This window comes from Salvelinus alpinus, chromosome 5 (genome assembly GCF_045679555.1).
Source record: "Salvelinus alpinus chromosome 5, SLU_Salpinus.1, whole genome shotgun sequence".
In the NCBI taxonomy this organism is placed as follows: domain Eukaryota; kingdom Metazoa; phylum Chordata; class Actinopteri; order Salmoniformes; family Salmonidae; genus Salvelinus; species Salvelinus alpinus.
The window spans coordinates 62,922,277-62,943,315 of NC_092090.1; the positions used below are offsets into that span (position 1 = coordinate 62,922,277).

Here is a 21,039-nt window from a genome sequence, read left to right on the forward strand (position 1 = left end):
CTTTCTTTTGGTGCGCTGGGACCATACACAGTTGAGCTCACTCAGTTTAGCTCAACGCTAATTGGCTATTATATTATATTTGTTTTTATTAAGGGAGACCAAATGCTCAATGGCTTCCTTGCATTCAATGCTTATTTTATGAATACATCCCACTGTAAAAATACACTGAATAATTATTTTAAATAACAAATAATCAAATACATATGTATTTGAACCCATATCTGGTTGCCTGAACTGTTAAGACAATGTTTGTTTTAGACGGAGGCTGCTGAAATGCAAGATGAAGGAACAATCCATCCATATCATTCCATATCCTGCCCTATTCTATGTTTTACTGTATGTGAGCCCCTGTTGTCTCTGGAGAGGTATTTAAGACATGTGATCCTCATCTCCTCCTCTCCTCCCCTCCCTGTCATCTCATCTGAGACTGGTGTCCCATCACCTCCAACACATTCCAGTTACAGTGTGGAACCATGAGATGAGTTCACACACACACAAACACACACACACAGGCACGCCAGAGGGACATCCTACCCAACCTGTAGTAAAGGGACACCAGGCCTCATTAAGGGATTATATTTCCAGTAGAGGGACAGTCTGTAGATGTGATGGTGATTGCCACACACACTGACACCAAAGATCACCAAGATAGACATGATTTTATTCAGGGCTAATTCAAGAAACCATAACGTGCACCTTGAAAATGTGTTATTTTAATGTATGGTCCTGTTTATATCCTGTACTCAGACCCATGAATGTGTCACCCTGTTGACTCCTGAAATGGAGGGTTGATGTAGGTGCTTGTTTGTCCTCCTCCTTCCCAGAAGGACATTTGTCAAGTGTAAAGGTTTTGACCAGGGGTAACCAGGATGGGCTTTGAACCAGGAATCATGCAGTTACAGACACTGTGCCAATAGGGTTAGACCCCTTGGCAGACGGGAGGGAGGCCAGGAAAGGGGCTTGAACACAAACTGTATATTGCCCCTGGTCCTGTCCCTGCAGGTGCTTCTGGATGACATGGGAAACAAGTCTCTGTATGAGTTCCCCATCAACCGCTGGTTCGCCATCGATGAGGATGATGGGAAGATTCAGAGGGACATCCTAGTTGGAGGCAGTGAGCCCACAGGTGGGGAAAGACCAGACGACACTGTATATGACCCCCGAAACAGCAAAAAGACACATTACACTTACATTACAGTATATTCAGTATTCGGTTCATTAAGCAGATATTCTTATATATAGATTTACTTTAAGTAACAAGTAAAAGGGGGCTGAGCAGCAACAACATAAAATAAGTATCATATGCAAATTCCTCTGGCTATAGGAGGTGCGTGTAGACATTCACATTGCAGTTGTCTCCACATTCAGTGTAATGACACCTGCTATGATTCATTATTTCAAAAAGGAAACAAACAGTAAATGGACAATATCTCAGACCCTCCTGACATTCATTCTAGTTTCCACACTATCAATGTTTTGATTTGGTTCATTTTCCTGTTCACTCCTCTCTGAGTGGGTGTTCTGAAGCGGAGACGTGAGTGTCTGATTAGCTGACACGTAACTGTACCCGCCAGGTATTGTGTACCACGTCCAGGTGGTGACAGGGAAGATCCGAGGAGCTGGCACCAACTCCAACATCCACATGCTGATGCACGGCACCAAGGGCCTGAAGAACAGCGGCAAGGTATAGTCATACATCAAGTAGCATGTCATTTTATAACGAATTGCATTTCCCTAGTTCAACGTGGCTACTTCCCTCCTTTTCGTCATTCATATTCATTAGAAGTCATAGGTGAAAGCAACGTGGTGTTTGTCTGTATAGTGATTGTACACGGTCTCTTCCACAGATCTTCCTGCAGGGGGGTAAGTTTGAGCGTGGTCTGACGGACATCTTTAACGTGGAGATATCGGCCCTCCTCAGCCCTCTCAGCCGAGTCACCATCGGACACGACAATGGAGGAGTCAACGCTGGCTGGTACTGCGAGAAGGTGCGAGTACACACATACACACACACACACACACACACTAATAGAAATAAATGACTTCCTTACATGTTTAACATCCCAATCTATTTCCAGTAAACATATGACAGGGAGTCTCTTGTGTGTGTTTATGTTCCAGATAGTGGTGTTCTGCCCGTTCACAGGGATCGAGCAGACCTTCCCTTGCAGTAAATGGCTGGATGAGGGTGAAGGTGATGGACTGATCGAGAGAGAGCTCTATGAGATGGTCTCACTAAGGCAGAGGAAACAGAAGAGTAAGCAACATTACTTGAATTCTCATTACATCTTGGATGTGATATCTTTAATACTCTCGCCTAGCTATTCTTAAACATTTTACCCCATTCCATGTGTAATAGATAGAAAAAAGCTGCTTATAATCTGAGTAGGGTGCCCCAGGGCTGCAAACATACAGAGTTCCAATTTCCATTCTCATATCAGTGGAATGTAAACATCTTATAACTTTTGTTTCTAACATGGAAACCGTTAAAATACTGACTCTCAAACTGAGTTTTCAAAACAAATTCTATATAATCTGTATTCTATATAATCTCTATCTGTGGTTTGTCTGTTGAGTTTGGAGAATACTTCTCAGTTTGTCTGGTTCCCTTCAGAGCACCCCTGGTCTCTGTGGATCTGGACGTCAGACCTGCCTGGCGCAGGAACAGACGCATCCGTTTACTTCCAGATCTATGGGGAGAAGGGCAAGTCAGACGAGATGAGACTGGACAACAAAGCAGACAACTTTGAACAGGGCCAGCTGGATAAGTTCATGGTGTGTATGATGTGTTTAGGATAGATGGATGGACTGACAGATGGGTGGACTAAAAAGACAGACAGACAGACCGACAGAATGGCAGGCAGGCAGAAGGACAGACCGACAGAATGGCAGAAAGACAGACAGACAGACAGACAGACAGACAGACAGACAGACAGACAGACAGACAGACAGAATGGCAGGCAGGCAGAAAGACAGACCGACCGACAGAATGACAGGCAGGCAGAAGGACAGACCGACAGAATGGCAGAAAGACAGACAGACAGACAGACAGACAGACAGACAGACAGACAGACAGACAGACAGACAGACAGACAGACAGACAGACAGACAGACAGACAGACAGACAGACAGACAGACAGATGAATTACTGAGTAACGATGGATGTGTACTGTTCTTGTTTTCAACACACAGGTTGAGCTACCTGACTTGGGGAAGCTTACAAAATGTCGCATCTGGCATGAAAAGAGAAGCCCTTTTGCAGGGTGGCATTTGAGCAAGGTGAGCAAATGAAAACATTAAGAAGAAAAAATCCACAATAAAGCTTGAGGTTCAGATTCTCTCTATCTGTGCCACACCCTATTCCCTATATAATGCACTGCATTTGACAAGAGCACATGTGATAAGAGATTTGCCCTCTTGACTGTCTTGGTGTTTCCGCAGGCATCTCTGATGAAAACTTTGACGAAGGAGAAGTTTAAGTTCCCCTGTGAGCGCTGGCTGGATACTAACGAGGATGACAACGAGTTAGTTAGAGAGATGCCTGCCACTGGAAACCTGATTGCTGAACCCCTGCCCTGTAAGTTCACAAAGGATCATCTACTGCATTGTTTCACCCTATACAAACATACTAGCGTTGTTAAGTGAATGCTGTTGTGTTGTTGTAGTGATAAAGTACCGTGTGACCGTGTGCACGGGGAAGTTTGGCGGCAGCGGGACGGACGCCACTGTCTTCCTCAATCTGATTGGTGACCTGGGGGACACAGGCGAACGTACGCTGGTCAACTGCAAAAACAACGTCAACAAGTTTGAGAAAGGCAACGTGAGTCCAGGAGACCCACGCTAGGCCTCTTGGAACATATCTAAGGACTGCACTATAGGCTGTTTACTCAAATGATAAATTAACAGGATTTCCCACATACCTTAGCTGTAATCGATTCACCAAGACAGTTTACATAAATGTCTTCCTCATATATCTCTCTATCTCTCTCACTCTCTGATTCAGATGGATGAGTTCATTATTGAGGCGGTGTCAATCGTGCAGGTGCGGCGAGTGCGTATCGGGCACAACGGGCGGGGCGGAGGTTGTGGCTGGTACTTGGAGAAAGTGATGGTCAGGGAAGAGGGACAGGCTGAGTCTCAGGTTGTAGAGTTCCCCTGCGGCAGGTGAGACATGGGACAGGAAGTTTGTGGAACAGATGACTTAGGGACAGCCAGGTATCTCCTAGGACAGGTATGGAATGTATGTAACATCTATGACCTTGGGGAAGATGATTGAATAGGTGCCAGGTGATCAGAGAATAGGGTCAGGTTGAGATAACAGCAGGTCATTTGGGTAAGAGTTGAGACGGCCATGTTTTCCCTGACAATCTCAGGTGGCTAGATCGGAATGAGGATGATGGACAGATTGTTCGGGAGTTGGTGCCATTTTCAGACGGACAGCGTCTTTACAGTAAGTGTTTGTGGGAAAATCTATTCAGATTTTTGTCATTTAGCAGGCACTTTTATCCAGAGCGACTTACAATGGTGAGTGCAAACACTTGTATTTTTTCCCCTGTGGGAATTGAACCCAGAACCCTGTTTTTACAAGTGCCATGCTCTACCAGCTGAGCCACACGAGAGCTGTCAACTCACTGAGAAGTTTGTTGAAGTTGTTGTACGGAGACCACACTACTGTATTTACTATATTTTTTCCACTGCCACGTGAGTGAATAAACACACCTGAACTACAACTTGTAGTTCTGCATTTCAGATGTTAGCTATCATGTGTCGGTGAAGACAGGCAGCGTCAGTGGAGGCAGCTCGAACTCCACAGTTTTTGTGAAGCTGTATGGGGAGAAGGAAGACACCAGTAAGATGATGCTGGTGGTCTCTGACAACAACCTGCGCAACTACTTTGAGGTGGGCCGGGTGGATGTGTTCACTGTGGAGACATTTGACATTGGACAGGTACAGTAACAGTAGAATTCATGGTTTTAGTGTTTGGGTTAGAGGCTACTAGAGTTGGACGGTATCCAGAGATACTGTTTCTGTACCATACCGGGGTATACGGTATTAACGAATGTGCACACAAGGGGCGCAACCCACCCACCCCTCCCAAAAACAAACATTTAAGGAAACAGGGATCTTGATCCAGGAGGGGATTGAATATCTCTGCTGTAACCAAGAAGCTTGATCTTGACATCTAGCCACTTAGCTAGCAAGTTAGCAAACCAAATGCATAGCTGGAGCCCTGAGAAGGATATCATTTATTTAGATTTTTTTTTTTTAAGGTATTGAAAATCATACCCTCGGTATACGGTATAAACGGTATGTCGCCCAAGCCTAGAGGCGATGCCTTTATTTCTGCCAAAGTGTAATCTCTCAAAAATGAAAGATGTATATACACAAGCATTGTATACCTTATTCATACAAGGCTGAATCCTTAAGATACATGCACATAAGTCAGACTTTCATTAAAATGATGTATTGATGTTAACCCGAGATACATACAAAATTGAATATTTGGTGAATATGAGTAGAAAAATAAATGTAGTTTTTTTTGTACACCAGATCAACCGTCTGATGATTGGCCACAACAATGAGGGGATGAATGCTGGTTGGTTCCTGGACAGTGTCCAGATCATGGTGCCGGCCAGTGGGAGTCAGTACATGTTCCCCAGCCACCGCTGGCTCTGTACGGACGAGGCAGACGGCAAGACCGAGGTGGTGATCTACCCTAGCGAGATCCTGGACATTAAACAATGTAAACACACCTATTACAATACACCCTTACACACAGCCATTTAATTATAAACAGACACGCACCTATAGATGTTTCCTGCTTTATTTTTTAATATACTGTACAGGGAATCCAATCAATCTCTCAGGCTATCCACACAGATATGGAAAATCTAACTAACTTGAATCCAAAGATTTTGATTGGGGCGCATAGAGGCTATATACACTGCTCAAAAAAATAAAGGGAACACTTAAACAACACAATGTAACTCCAAGTCAATCACACTTCTGTGAAATCAAACTGTCCACTTAGGAAGCAACACTGATTGACAATAAATTTCACATGCTGTTGTGCAAATGGAATAGACAACAGGTGGAAATTATAGGCAATTAGCAAGACACCCCCAATAAAGGAGTGGTTCTGCAGGTGGTGACCACAGACCACTTCTCAGTTCCTATGCTTCCTGGCTGATGTTTTGGTCACTTTTGAATGCTGGCGGTGCTTTCACTCTAGTGGTAGCATGAGACAGAGTCTACAACCCACACAAGTGGCTCAGGTAGTGCAGCTCATCCAGGATGGCACATCAATGCGAGCTGTGGCAAGAAGGTTTGCTGTGTCTGTCAGCGTAGTGTCCAGAGCATGGAGGCGCTACCAGGAGACAGGCCAGTACATCAGGAGACGTGGAGGAGGCCGTAGGAGGGCAACAACCCAGCAGCAGGACCGCTACCTCCGCCTTTGTGCAAGGAGGAGCACTGCCAGAGCCCTGCAAAATGACCTCCAGCAGGCCACAAATGTGCATGTGTCTGCTCAAACGGTCAGAAACAGACTCCATGAGGGTGGTATGAGGGCCCGACGTCCACAGGTGGGGGTTGTGCTTACAGCCCAACACCGTGCAGGTCGTTTGGCATTTGCCAGAGAACACCAAGATTGGCAAATTCGCCACTGGCGCCCTGTGCTCTTCACAGATGAAAGCAGGTTCACACTGAGCACATGTGACAGACGTGACAGAGTCTGGAGACGCCGTGGAGAACGTTCTGCTGCCTGCAACATCCTCCAGCATGACCGGTTTGGCGGTGGGTCAGTCATGGTGTGGGGTGGCATTTCTTTGGGGGGCCGCACAGCCCTCCATGTGCTCGCCAGAGGTAGCCTGACTGCCATTAGGTACCGAGATGAGATCCTCAGACCCCTTGTGAGACCATATGCTGGTGCGGTTGGCCCTGGGTTCCTCCTAATGCAAGACAATGCTAGACCTCATGTGGCTGGAGTGTGTCAGCAGTTCCTGCAAGAGGAAGGCATTGATGCTATGGACTGGCCCGCCCGTTCCCCAGACCTGAATCCAATTGAGCACATCTGGGACATCATGTCTCGCTCCATCCACCAATGCCACGTTGCACCACAGACTGTCCAGGAGTTGGCGGATGCTTTAGTCCAGGTCTGGGAGGAGATCCCTCAGGAGACCATCCGCCACCTCATCAGGAGCATGCCCAGGCGTTGTAGGGAGGTCATACAGGCACGTGGAGGCCACACACACTACTGAGCCTCATTTCGACTTGTTTTAAGGACATTACATCAAAGTTGGATCAGCCTCTAGTGTGGTTTTCCACTTTAATTTTGAGTGTGACTCCAAATCCAGACCTCCATGGGTTGATAAATTTGATTTCCATTGATAATTTTTGTGTGATTTTGTTGTCAGCACATTCAACTATGTAAAGAAAAAAGTATTTAATAAGAATATTTCATTCATTCAGATCTAGGATGTGTTATTTTAGTGTTCCCTTTATTTTTTTGAGCAGTGTATATATATATTAGTTGTGTTCTTCTGTAATATAATTATTTTTTGTTTAATCTTGTTTTGCAGTGATGAACTATGAGATAACAGTGGTGACAGGTGATGTGAGCTTTGCTGGAACCAACGCTAACGTTTTCATCCAGATCTACGGCGGTAAGGGCAAGACAGAGGTCGTCAATCTGGCCAGCAGGTCCAACAACTATGAGAGAGCAACTACTGAGATATTCAAGGTCATTATTGTCATATTTCATGTCAAGCCTTTATTTCTGAGAATCTATGTGAATCTATTTGAGACATACTGACATTATTATAGCATACAATATCGTTATAGACACAGTAATATTAGAAACGGGTAAGTAAATGGTTTGAAAATATGAAAAGATAACACCTATGAAGTGTGTGTCTTCACCGGGAATAGTATTAAATATTATAGTCTGATAGGGATCAGGGTACACTCTTAGAAATAAGGGTACGGTATTGTTCCCTGGGATACAAAAGGTAAAAATACACACATTGTACCTTCAGAGGTACACATATGATCTAGGGCTGGGAATTGCCAGGGACCTCACGATACAATATTATCACGATACGATATGTATTGCGATTCAATACTGTGATTTTTATTGCGATTCCATGGTCCAAACATATTGCTCACCATGTCTGCTGCAGAGGGATAAGAGAAAGCCATGAGAAAACTAGTTTTGATCAGTCATGGAAATAAAAGCGCTGAAAACAAATTGGTTCTCTATTTAAAAAGACGATGGAGAACAAGCTATGTATGAAAAATCTTGGAGTTTTGGTGCAGGTACAGCCAACTAGCGCAAAAATTATATTGTGATATTGTCAAAACGATCTGTATAAAAAATAGTATAATGGTACATTTGTGTATCCAATCATTTGAATATAAAAGCTACAATCATCACTCTCCCAACGCACTGTGAAGGTACATTTCTGTTTCCCAGGGTACAAACTTATTTTGTGTACCTTCACCTCTTGATGGTATTGATCTGTACCTTTGCTTAGCAGAAAAGCAATGTATTGAAGAAAGGTACATATTTGTACCCACCATAAGTTACAATGATGCCACCTAAGAGGAACTAATGGTTTTGTCACTGGGGTGGTATCCTAAAAAGGCAAATTTGTACCATAATCATTATCATATTTCCCAGCATGCTCTACTGCAGAAAAAAGAAGGAAGGGAAGCGCTGCTAGGGTACATGATAGAAGGTGCTCTTTGGTAAAATGGGTAAATAGGTCATCAAAAAGAAAGGAGACCAAGGCACTCTTCATATAATTAATTAAAATGCCTTTATTTGTAAGTCATGTTCAATGGAACAAATATTTAATTACTCTGACACGTTTCGGCTGCATGGCCTTTGGATTCGTGGAAACGGGAGGGAATAAGCAGGAAATCCAGGATCCTTGAACCAGAATCTCTGGAAAATCTGCCAATTTTGGGAAAGTTACCGGAATTTTGCAACCCTACTTGTAGGCCTGATGTGGCATGTTATCCATGACGTTTGGCCACTGTATTAAGGTAAAATTACGCCTCAAAATAAGGCCTTACGAGATATGTAGTGTATTGTCATAAAGAGTTTAATTGTAATGATAACATTCGCCGAGGAACTCACGTGGTGAAGGTCACAGGACAGAAAATGAAAGAATTTAACAACCATGTATCTGTCAGTTACAAATACAGTCATAGGTGGTAACTTTAGAATTGACTCAAAGGCAAGGCACACTGGGAAATAATATTTGCGTGGCTTAGTGGGGACGTAGTTTTCAGTTAGTTATTTTTGGCCACCCGTGAGTGGAAGTGTTGTACCAGTTTAAGTGGTCTATAGTAGAGGTACATTTTTGCTATTTTCAAGGAAGAAATGGCTCCCCTTTAAATGAACCTTTTATTAAAGCACCCTTTTGTATCTGTGGACTATATGTAAGAAAGGTACTGTAAGGTATCTGAGGTATGAACTGGGGTACAATTATGTACCTAAACTCAGCAAAAAAGAAACTTCCCTTTTTCAGGACCCTGTCTTTCAAAGATAATTAATAAAAATCCAAATAACTTCACAGATCTTCATTGTAAAGGGTTTAAACACTGGAATTGTTCAATGAACCATAAACAATTAATGAACATGCACCTGTAGAATGGTCGTTAACTTTTACTTGGTACTCATCCCGGATCCGGGAGCACCCTCATCAGTAAAAAAGCTGACTAGCATAGCCTAGCATAGCGCCACAAGTAAATACTAGCATCTAAATATCATGAAATCACAAGTCCAAGACACCAGATGAAAGATACACATCTTGTGAATCCAGCCATCATTTCTGATTTTTAAAATGTTTTACAGGGAAGACACAATATGTATTTCTATTAGCTAACCACGATAGCAAAAGACCCAACTTTCTTTTCTCTACCATTTTTTTACTGCATAGGTAGCTATCACAAATTCGACCAAATAAAGATATAAATAGTCACTAACCAAGAAACAACTTCATCAGATGACAGTCTGATAACATATTTATTGTATAGCATATGTTTTGTTCGAAAGATTTGCATATTTCAGGTATAAATCATAGTTTTACATTGCAGCCACCATCACAACTCTCACCAAAGCAACTAGAATAACTACAGAGAGCAACGTGAATTACCTAAATACTCATCATAAAACATTTATGAAAAATACACAGTGTACAGCAAATGAAAGACAAAGATCTTGTGAATCCAGCCAATATTTCAGATTTTTTAAGTGTTTTACAGCGAAAACACAATATAGCATTATATTAGCTTACTACAATAGCCAACCACACAGCAGCATTGATTCATGCACGTTAGCGATAGCGAATAAACCAGCAAAAGATATACAATTTTTCACTAACCTTCTCAAAACTTCATCAGATGACAGTCCTATAACATCATATTACACAATACATATATGGTTTGTTCGAAAATGTGCATATTTAGCGGCACAAATCGTGGTTATACAATGAGAATAGTAGCCAAGCTGCAAACAAAATGTCGGGAGAAATCTTGGGAGAGGCACCTAATCTAATCAATAACTAATCATAAACTTGACAAAAAAATACAGGTTGGACAGCAAATGAAAGATACATTAGTTCTTAATGCAACCGCTGTGTTAGATTTTTTAAATTAACGTTACTACGACATACAGCGTGCGTTAAAGCGAGACCGCACCGAAATTAATGGCGGAATAATAGTTTAACATTTTTCAACAGAACAACGAATTAACATCATAAATAGTTCTTACTATTTGATGAGCTTCCATCAGAATCTTGTGCAAGTTGTCCTTTGTCCAGAAGAATCGTTGCTCGGTTGTAGATTGTCGTCTTCAACTTTGGAATTAGCAGCAAACATTAGCCATGTGGCGAAGACGTGTCCAACTCACTATAACGCAGCACAAATGAAATACCGAAAATCGCAATATACTGATATAAACTGATATAACTCGGTTTAAAATAACTACATTATGATGTTTTTAACACCTATATCGAATAAAATCAGAGCCGGATATATCTAACGCCTATAACGAGAGCTTTTCAGAATGCAATCCTGAGGTCTGTCTTGCGTCATGACGAACGTTGAAAAGACTGCACACCCGGTTCCAAGAGCTTTTATACGGCCTCAGATCTACCTAGACACACCATTCCAATTCTCACTGCTTACTGACATCTAGGGGAAGGAGTATGCAGTGCATGTAGACCCATAGATTACATGCAAATTAATAAACTGACCCTGGAACAGAGTGCCCGATTTCAGATTTCTCACTTCCTGACAGGAAGTTTGCTGCAAAATGAGTTCTGTTTTACTCACAGATATAATTCAAACGGTTTTAGAAACTAGAGAGTGTTTTCTATCCAATAGTAATAATAATATGCATATTGTACGAGCAAGAATTGAGTACGAGGCAGTTTAATTTGGGAACGAATTTTTACAAAGTGAAAACAGCGCCCCCCGACACTAACAGCTTACAGACGGTAGGCAATTAAGGTCACAGTTTTGAAAACTTAGGACACTAAAGAGGCCTTTCTACTGACTCTGAAAAACACCAAAAGAAAGATGCCCAGGTTCCCTGCTCATCTGCCTTAGGCATGCTGCAAGGAGGCATGAGGACTGCAGATGTGGCCAGGGCAATAAATTGCCATGTCCGTACTGTGAGACGCCTAAGACAGCGCTACAGGGAGACAGGACGGACAGCTGATCATCCTCGCAGTGGCAGACCACGTGTAACAACACCTTCACAGGATGGGTACATCCAAACATCACACCTACAGGACAGGTACAGGATGGCAACAACAACTGCCCGAGTTACACCAGGAACGTATAATCCCTCCATCAGTGCTCAGACTGTCCGCAATAGGCTGAGAGAGGCTGGACTGAGGGCTTGTAGGCCTGTTGTAAGGCAGGTCCTCACCAGACATCACCGGCAACAACGTCGCCTATGGGCACAAACCCACCGTCGCTGGACCAGACAGGACTGGCAAAAAGTGCTCTTCACTGACGAGTCGCGGTTTTGTCTCACCAAGGGTGATGGTCAGATTCGCGTTTATTGTCAAAGGAATGAGCGTTACACCGAGGCCTGTTCTCTGAAGTGGGATCAATTTGGAGGTGGAGGGTCCGTCATGGTCTGGGGCATCATCGGACTGAGCTTGTTGTAATTGCAGGCAATCTCAACGCTGTGCGTTACAAGGAAAACATCCTCCTCCCTCATGTGTTACTCTTCCTGCAGGCTCATCCTGACATGACCCTCCAGCATGACAATGCCACCAGCCATACTGCTCGTTCTGTGCGTGATTTCCAGCAAGACAAGGAATGTCAGTGTTCTGCCATGGCCGGAGCCCGGATCTCAATCCCATTGAGCACGTCTGGGACCTGTTGGATCAGAGGGTGAGGGTTAGGGCCATTCCCTCCAGAAATGTCTGGGAACTTGCAGGTGCTTTGGTGGAAGAGTGGGGTAACATCTCACAGCAAGAACTGGCAAATCTGGTGCAGTCCATGAGGAGGAGATACACTGCAGTACTTAATGCAGCTGGTGGCCACACCAGATACTGACTGTTACTTTTGATTTGGACCCCCCCCCCCCCCCCCCCCCTTTGTTCAGGGACACATTATTCCATTTCTGTTAGTCACATGTCTGTGGAACTTGTTCAGTTTATGTCTCAGTTGTTGAATCTTGTTATGTTCATACAAATATTTACACATGTTAAGTTTGCTGAAAATAAATGCAGTTGACAGTGAGAGGACGTTTCTTTTTTTGCTGAGTTTATAACTATAGGTACAAAGGAAGTAACTTACAGGGTACCACCTCAGTGACAAGAGTTTGTACCCCTTTAAGAACAAATCTTAACCTTTTTTTCTGAGAGTGTGCGGGATAAGCAACCCTGCAGTTACATGGCAAGTTTTTTTGTTGCTATAAAGGTCTATAAAGGCATTCTGAGAGGCCACAGTGTAACGAAGTCTGGCTTCTGTCCTGACAACTGTACTGTAGATAGAAGCCAGCGATGTAGGAAAGATCTTCAAGGTGCGTATCGGCCATGACGAGGCGGGGATCGGCTCCGGCTGGTTCCTAGAGAAGGTATTCGTCAAACACCTAGTCATGGGCATGGTGACCAAGGTGAAGAAAAAGGATGACAAGAAGAAGAAGAAGAAAAAGAAGGTCAATCAAATCTTTTTTCAGTTTCCTGTACTTTGTAATATCAGACTTTCTCAATAACGCTCTATTCTATTCTCAGGAGGAGGAGGAGACAGAGGAGGTGATGCAGGAGATAGTGCAGACGTATGTGTTCCCCTGCTCCCGCTGGCTGAGCCGGGGGGAGGAGGATGGGGAGCTGGTGGTGGAACTGCTTCCTGAGGATACAGATGAGCTGGAAGGTACTGGGCCGGGGAGAGGAGAGAAGAGGATGTATTTTTTGTTGTTTTGCAGCAAGTAGACAAATAATAGAGTCACAAACAAACACATTAACTTATGGATCAAACTAAGTCTGACTTACCAATCCTTTGTATTGTCTGACAGAGAACACCTATGAAGTGTGCGTCTTCACCGGGGACATGCTGGGGGCTGGGACTGACGCCAATGTCTACATCAATATTTATGGGGAGAACGGGGACACAGGGGAGCGGCTCCTCCGGAAGTCAGGCAACCTCAACAAATTTGAGGCAGGGCAGGTGAGTGAGGAGTCACACTACATGGGGAGAAAATAAACACTTACAGGAAACCAATTGGTCTTACAGGAAAACAATGTGTCCATTGAAGTTAAGCGGTGCTTTACTTAGCAAACACTGGTCTACAAAGTATACAGAGTTTTCAACTCTTAATGGACCTGAGCCCTAGGACCATACGTCAGGACTACCGGGCATGATGACTCCTTGCTGTCCCCAGTCCACCTGGCCTTGCTGCTATTCCAGTTTCAACTGTTCTGCCTGCGGTTATGGAACCGCCACCTGTCCCAGACCTGCTATTTTCAACTCTTAATGATCGGCTATGAAAAGCCAACTGAAAATTATTCATGATTATTATTTGACCATGCTTGTCACTTATGAACATTTTGAACATCTTGGCATAGTTCTGTTATAATCTCCACCCGGCACAGCCAGAAGAGGACTGGCCACCCCTCATAGCCTGGTTCCTCTCTAGGTTTCTTCCTAGGTTTTGGCCTTTCTAGGGAGTTCCTAGCCACCGTGCTTCTACACCTGCATTGCTTGCTGTTTGGGGTTTTAGGGTGGGTTTCTGTACAGCACTTCGAGATATTAGCTGATGTACGAAGGGCTATATAAAATAAACTTGATTTGATTTTGATTTGATATATACTGTAGTTGGTATGGGGAGACCGGACTTTGGCCTACTTCTGCATGATTCCAGGTATTCTTGTAGCTTGGGTACCTGACTTTGTGTGCGTTCTGCAATGCTACAATGTTGCTTTAATAAACTGTCACCCAGGCAAGTGCTCTTGTACGTGGAATACCAACAATGCCCTCATTAGCTTTACATATCCCTTGGGAAATCAATAATCAGACCCTCACTAGACACAAAACACATATTCAGCAATATGAGCTTCCATGCAGACTGTTGCTCTGAGTGTTTCTCTAGGATTACATTAGGTCCATTAGGCCATCTGTGACTAAGAGGAGCTGGAAGCAGTCGCCAAAGTCACTGAACCTGTCACCCTGTCTGTCGCTACATTGACAAACCTGATAGCGTGCATCCTCTTATTCAAAGTAGCGTAGGTATATGTTTACTAATCACTAAATGTGAACCAGTGAATTATTGAGCTTAAGTTTTGGCTCTTTGGAGCAAGGAGAAGTACACATCCACAAACAATGAGTTTTATTTACTGCATCAGCCTAGAGAGGGACCTCTTGTCATGAATCAGTGACACACTTTTATAAGACCTTATTTACCGAATGAGTAGATAGTGTGCTATGCGTGAAATATGAGACGGTATTGAGACTCTTTCTATGGAAGATGACAGACTTTTATTCAAGCTGTTTTGGCACCTCTAATCATCTGGTGAATACATGTTACAAACCCCTTCTTACTAAAACAGTACAAGGACAGCTGGAGAACCCTTTATGGTTCTAGGTAGCAAAACAAAATCTGTTGTAAGAGTAAAGTATCCCCAAAAGTCTCTCTGTCAATGTTGCTGTTGTCATACAGGAGGATGTGTTCACCATAACAGCCATTGAGCTGGGCCCCCTGAGGAAGCTACGCATTCGTCAGGACAACGCAGCGTCTTACTCCTCTTGGTACCTGGATCGCGTGGAGATAGTGGACACCAAGGATGACACCACGTAAGTCACTTTCGGGTGCATCCTAACAGTCTGAGGAGAGGAGGCTACTTTAAACTATTGAGATTTACCCAGACAGGAGTCACTTCCTCTCGTTCATTCCATATTGTAGCTACACTCACAAATTATCTTATCACTATCCTAGATATGATAGAATACTCACTCTCATGGTTGAACATAAAGTGTATCTGTGTGCAACAACAAAGGGTGTGACTGAATATGGTTCTCTTTCAAATAATAGTTTGGCGTCTCACTATGGGAATTTGCTCGATAGCTAATTCAATACAGAAGAATCCAATCACACAACGTCTGTCGGAGACAGACAGGTCGAGTGGACAATGAGGGGAGCCCTTCCCTCATAAGTGGCCACGCGCCTGCCCTCTGGTCATTCTCACTCTCTCTTACTTGCAAAGATCACTACGCTCTCTATGCTCTCCTGAGCGCCACTTGATCCCTGTCTTCCTGCTTAATGTTCTCAGGTGAGCCGCAAAGGTAAACGCTACCGAACGTAGGACGTCAGCTCTAGTCTTTGTGTTGAGTAATGACCGGAAGGAAAGTTTTTGCTTCGAGTAGAATTAGTGTCTGGTTGTAGCTAGTGTCACACGGCTAGCTACTGAAGCTAGCTCACGCCGCAAGGCAAGCTAACCACCATTAGCTCTTCCTACCTGCCCAGACGGTAGAATTGCTTGTTCTCCTCTCTGCTTTAGTTCAACCTACGTTTACTCGTTTTGTGTTGACTAGACTGACCGACCCAGCTTAACAGCTCGACGATCAAGAGAGGCTCTTTGTTTGCAGAAGGACTAAACTGCACACGCTTTTCTTTGGCTAGCTTTGCGCTATTAGCCATTCTGCTATTAGCCCACGAGGCGAACACTAACTAGCTTACACTCTGCCCGAGTACACAATCTTTGTGTTCTTTTTCTCGTAGCCATAGAACCTGCTACTCCTTCACAGGGAGGACTGAGCAAGGCTCCTGCACCGGCACACCCGTGTCCATGTGGGGCCATGATAGCAGGCAAGGATACACACTCCTTGTGTATCGCCTGCTTTGGGGTGAAACATGCTCAGGCAGCGCTCATTGACCCTGAGTCCTTCGTGCATTGTAGCGAGTTGCCAAGGACCTGCCTCAACAGAGACGGGGAGGCGACCCCACAACCCCAATCCCGGACGGGGAGTGGCCTAGCTCAATATCGAGTGGCATGCGCCTGTGGGGGTGACAATGCCAAACGGGACTGGTTTGATGGGAAGAGATTCCCCTTTCGCAACGTCCCAGGGAAGCAGCTCCTCCCGGCGGTCCAAGCTTGTTTGGGAGGAAGCCAAACACAACTGGGCCAAGCCCATGTCCAGCAAGGTCCTGACTAGGGACTTCGCTACTATGGAGATGCAGAGCATAGAGGAGCTGGGTGTCAGCAAGCCTCCGGAGGTTGAGTGATGATTCAGTGATGTGCTGTGTTGGATTTGCCCCAAACATAAGGCTTTGCATTTAAGCAAAAAATATTATTCCTTTGCTGTGTCTTGTTGCGTACAGGATGCATGTTTTGGAATATTTTTATTCTGTATATTTTTCTTTTCATTTCACACATTTAGTTCATTATTGTGGAGTCACTACAATGTTGTTGATCCAACCTCACTTTTCTCCCATCATAGCCATTGAACTCCGTAGCTGTTTTAAAATCACCAATGGCCTCATGGTGACATCCCTGAGCGGTTACATTCCTGTCCTGCAGCTCAGTACAGAAGGACGACTGTATCTTTGATGTGTCTGGGTGGTTTAATACATCATCAACAGCATAATTATTAACTTGACCATGCTTAAAGATATATTCAATGTCTGATTTGTTATTGTTACCATCTACCAATCACTGCCCTTCTTTATGAAGCTTTCGAAAATCTCTCTGGTCTTTGTAGTTGGATCTGTGCTTGAGTACTTGACTGAGGGACCTTACAGATGTTATATATACTGTACGGGGGACAGAGGAAGGGATTGTCATTTTAAAATCATGTCAATCACTATTATTTCACAGAGTGATTCCATGTAACTTATTATGTGATTTGTTAAGCCAAATTTGACTCCTGACCTAATTTAGGCTTGCCTAAACAAAGGGGGTGAATACTTTCTTTTCACAAAAAATCACAATTTAATCTATTTCAATCCCACTTTGTAATGCAGCAAAATGTGAATAAATCCAAGGAGGGTGAATACTTATGATACCCACTGTACGGCCCTCAGTGTCGGGGCCTCTGGTGGGTGATACTGTCGGAACTGTCCAGTGCCACTGGACATTAAACTGGTGGACAGTGATGACTCTCCATCTGTCCCCATCTCTGCCGAGTTCCCCGAGAGCTTGCAGGAGAGCTGGGCCTCTACCAGGGGGTCTCCTGGCACCATCTCTGGATGGCCCAGTCTCGTCTGCCAGCTGCTATCCAGAGCACATTTGCCACTCACCAGAGCACATTTGCCACTCTCCCCATCACCCTAGGGCTGACGTTTGGCCCAGGGGTTGATGACATTCTGGAGCAGACCGATAAGGTTCGTAGGGACCGGGAGACCCTGAGACGGTTCATGCCGCCTCCTCAGGCCCCAGGTTCAAGGCAGACGGACCGTCGCCACACACCTGCACCCGAACAACGGTGGGGTCCTTCTCCTGCCCCATCGCCTCGCGCTGAGGGACAACAGCGGGGAGGTGCACAGCGTGCGGTGGAGCAACAACCTGTCAACCGTCACCACCATAGGGACCCAGGCGCTCGGGGCGCCAGAGAAGAGGCGGTCCCCAGCAGGACCCCTGACACACCTCTCCCCGGCCTTGGCTGCTTCGCCCGGCTTCAAAGGGCAAAGTGGGAGGAGGGTGTGGAGTCCCCTTGGGTGTTGTCCACAATGCCCGAGGGGTACCGACTCCAATTCCGGTGCTGGCTCCCGTCCTTCAGGGGCCTTCGTGTCACCACGGTGGCCTACCCCCTGAAGAAGAAAACCCTGCGGCTGGAGATCTCCTCACTCCTGGACAAGGGTGTCATCCACATGATCGAGACATCAGAACGGCTAGGTGGGTTCTACTCCACTTATTTTGCGGTCCCAGAAAGAGACGGAGGGTTGCGAGCGATTCTGGACATCCGCAACCTCGATGGGTACTTGAAGAAGGTACTGAGGTTCTATGTGCTGTCCCCAGCCCGCGTGTTGCAGGCCGTCCAGGGACCGGTGGTTTGTGATGCTGCACCTGAGGGTTGCGTAATTCCATGTTCCTGTTCACCCAGCTCATTGGCAGTACCTCCGATTCGCTTTCGAAGGGACGGCTTACGTATTCATGGTTCTTCCCTTCGGCCTCTCCTTGGCACCCCGCACTTTCACAAAGTGCATGGACACTGTCCTGGCACCTCTCACGTCCTGAGGATTTGATGATCCTAAATTACCTGGACGATTGGCTGATTTGTGCTCCGACCAGGACCCAGGTCCTGTCAGACAGAGACATGCTCCTGACCCACATCGGTCGGGCTAGGCATTACTGTAAACGACATGAGTCGTCTGATGCCCACCCAGAATGTAGCCTTCATTGGCATGGAACTGGACTCAGTCCTCATGAGAGCGCGCCTGCCCAACAGAAGGATTCAGGCTATCTTATCTTAGCTCAACCACTTTCGGCAGGGGTGGGTGTTATCCGCCCTGACCTGACAACGCCTGTTGGGCTTGCTCCATCTCCGGCCTCTTCAACGGTGGTTCAACTCCCACCGGCTGCACCCGAAGCGCCACCGTCACCGCCAGCTGTGGGTGACCGCACAGTGCCTCAGGACATTGTTGAGGTGGCTCTGTCGCTCCTTTCTCTCAGGTGGGGTGGAGATGCTGAGGATGTGCAGCCGGGAGCTGGTCAGCACACACGTCTCCCAGATTGGCTGGGGGGGTGTGACCAAGGGCAGGTCGGCCAGCGGCTGTTGGCTACCCCCTTGGAGCGGCAGGCACATCAATACACTAGAGCTCCGAGCTGTACTGCCGGCCTTGCCATCTTTCCTTCCTCATCTGAAGGAAAGACATGTCCTGGTGAGATCGGAAAACACCACAGTGGTGGCTTACATCAACCATCAGGGTGGACTGAGGTCCCACTACCTCCATCTTATGGCACTGGAGCTTCTTCTCTGGGCTCAGGGACATCTAGTGTCTCGCACGTACCTGGCATCCTGAATGTGTCAGCAGATATGCTCTTGAGGGAGGGCCCGCCACCTTGGGGCTGGAGCCTACATCCCCAGGTGGTGCAGCATCTGTGGGACAAGTTCGGGAGGGCGCAGGTGGACCTGTTTGGACATGTTGGAGCCACCAGGGCCTCTGGGCTTGGATGTTCTGGCTCACGATTGGCCAGGGCTGGAGCTTTAGGCATTCTCCCTTTTCCCCTGATCCAGGCTGTGCTGGACAGGACCAGGATGGCGGAGCATCGTCTGCTGCTGGTGGCCCCATACTTGCCCAGACAATCCTGGTTTAGCCTTCTGTCCCTGTTGTCTTTGACACCTTGGCAACTGCCCCTGAGACCCGACCTGCTGTTTCAGTCCGGGGGAACTCTGTGGCATCCGAGACCGCACCGCCTCAGTCTGTGTGCTTGGCCGCTGAACGGCACCAATGGTCAATGTTAGGACTACAGGAAGGCGTAATGAACACCGTGCAGCGAGCAAGGGTACAGGCTACAACTGCGGCATACCAGTTGCGCTGGCGGTTGTTCTGCTATTGGTGCACTGGTATTGAGGTTGTGCTTTCTTGGTAGCGATTACTTCCATGAAGAGGGTGGGAGGAGTATATCTCTCCACCCAACCCTTCATTCTTCCCGAAGGTTCTGTCAGACATGCATGTGAACATCCCTTTTATCCTGTCTGGTTGCGACCCCTCGGCAGTGGCGGGAGAGTCTGGGCCTTCCTCCGGCATGCTGTGCCCTGTGCGGGCACTGGCTGCCTATGCGGAGCGGACACAGTCAGTGAGAACAACATACCAGCTCTTTGTCTACTATGGTGAGAGAGCCCTGTGGGCTGGGCTATCAAAGAAGAGGCTCTCTCACTGGATCGTGGACACAATTACGACAGCATACTGCTTGGCTGGCAGGCCAGTGCTGGGATCTGTGGTGGCACATTCAACACGAGGTGTGGCTGCGTCCTGGGCTCTACTGAGAGGAGTGCCCCTCGCTGATTTCTGTGCTGCGGCCAGCTGGGCTTCCTCTTGCACCTTTGCTAGGTACTTTCAGGTAAATATGTTACCTCCCTCGGCGGTTGGTTCAGCAGTCCGGGGCGTCGCCTCCCCTTCTGGGGACTGTGCTGGGATCCCCTTTCCACATTGACGGCCCCTGCGTCTCGGTCCCGCGCTGGGTGGCCAGGTCCCTCTACCACCAGCTAAGTCTGGTACAGATATAACAATATATCGGAGTCATCCAATATGGTTAACACCATATTGTAACACCATGTTAAAACAGGCGTATCGATGTCTACAGGCGGGAAGTGGCAAAGCTCAATATTGTAGTGCCTGTGCCTATGGGGGCAGCGACGCTAAAAGGGACTGTTTTGATGGGGAGAGACGAAGGTTACGTATGTAACCACGGTTATGTGAGCTATATGAATCACTCAAATCCTCTACGGTGCTAGAGGCGCCTCAAAAATTATGTAGAGAACGTGTGTCGCGGCCATGGGGTCTATATATAGGGGCGGACCCCAGCCGTGACACAGGTCTTCACGGGAGTAAATCTGTAAATCCTCACCTTGGATGTA

At 46.1% G+C, this 21,039-nt stretch overlaps 1 protein-coding gene across 1 annotated transcript in view; it reads left to right on the plus strand.

Moving 5' to 3' along the window:
- LOC139576495 (lipoxygenase homology domain-containing protein 1-like) overlaps positions 1-21,039 on the plus strand; it is a 47,407-nt gene that overhangs the window by 8,551 nt on the left and 17,817 nt on the right. The window contains exons 7-23 of the mRNA XM_071402659.1: positions 1,003-1,126; positions 1,575-1,684; positions 1,848-1,988; positions 2,122-2,257; positions 2,615-2,775; positions 3,193-3,279; positions 3,442-3,577; positions 3,666-3,820; positions 4,004-4,164; positions 4,374-4,450; positions 4,751-4,947; positions 5,551-5,743; positions 7,578-7,738; positions 13,016-13,183; positions 13,260-13,398; positions 13,541-13,692; positions 15,182-15,315. Of these exons, the coding sequence (XP_071258760.1) occupies positions 1,003-1,126; positions 1,575-1,684; positions 1,848-1,988; positions 2,122-2,257; positions 2,615-2,775; positions 3,193-3,279; positions 3,442-3,577; positions 3,666-3,820; positions 4,004-4,164; positions 4,374-4,450; positions 4,751-4,947; positions 5,551-5,743; positions 7,578-7,738; positions 13,016-13,183; positions 13,260-13,398; positions 13,541-13,692; positions 15,182-15,315 (2,432 nt within the window). The remainder of the gene's footprint in view (positions 1-1,002; positions 1,127-1,574; positions 1,685-1,847; positions 1,989-2,121; positions 2,258-2,614; positions 2,776-3,192; positions 3,280-3,441; positions 3,578-3,665; positions 3,821-4,003; positions 4,165-4,373; positions 4,451-4,750; positions 4,948-5,550; positions 5,744-7,577; positions 7,739-13,015; positions 13,184-13,259; positions 13,399-13,540; positions 13,693-15,181; positions 15,316-21,039) is intronic.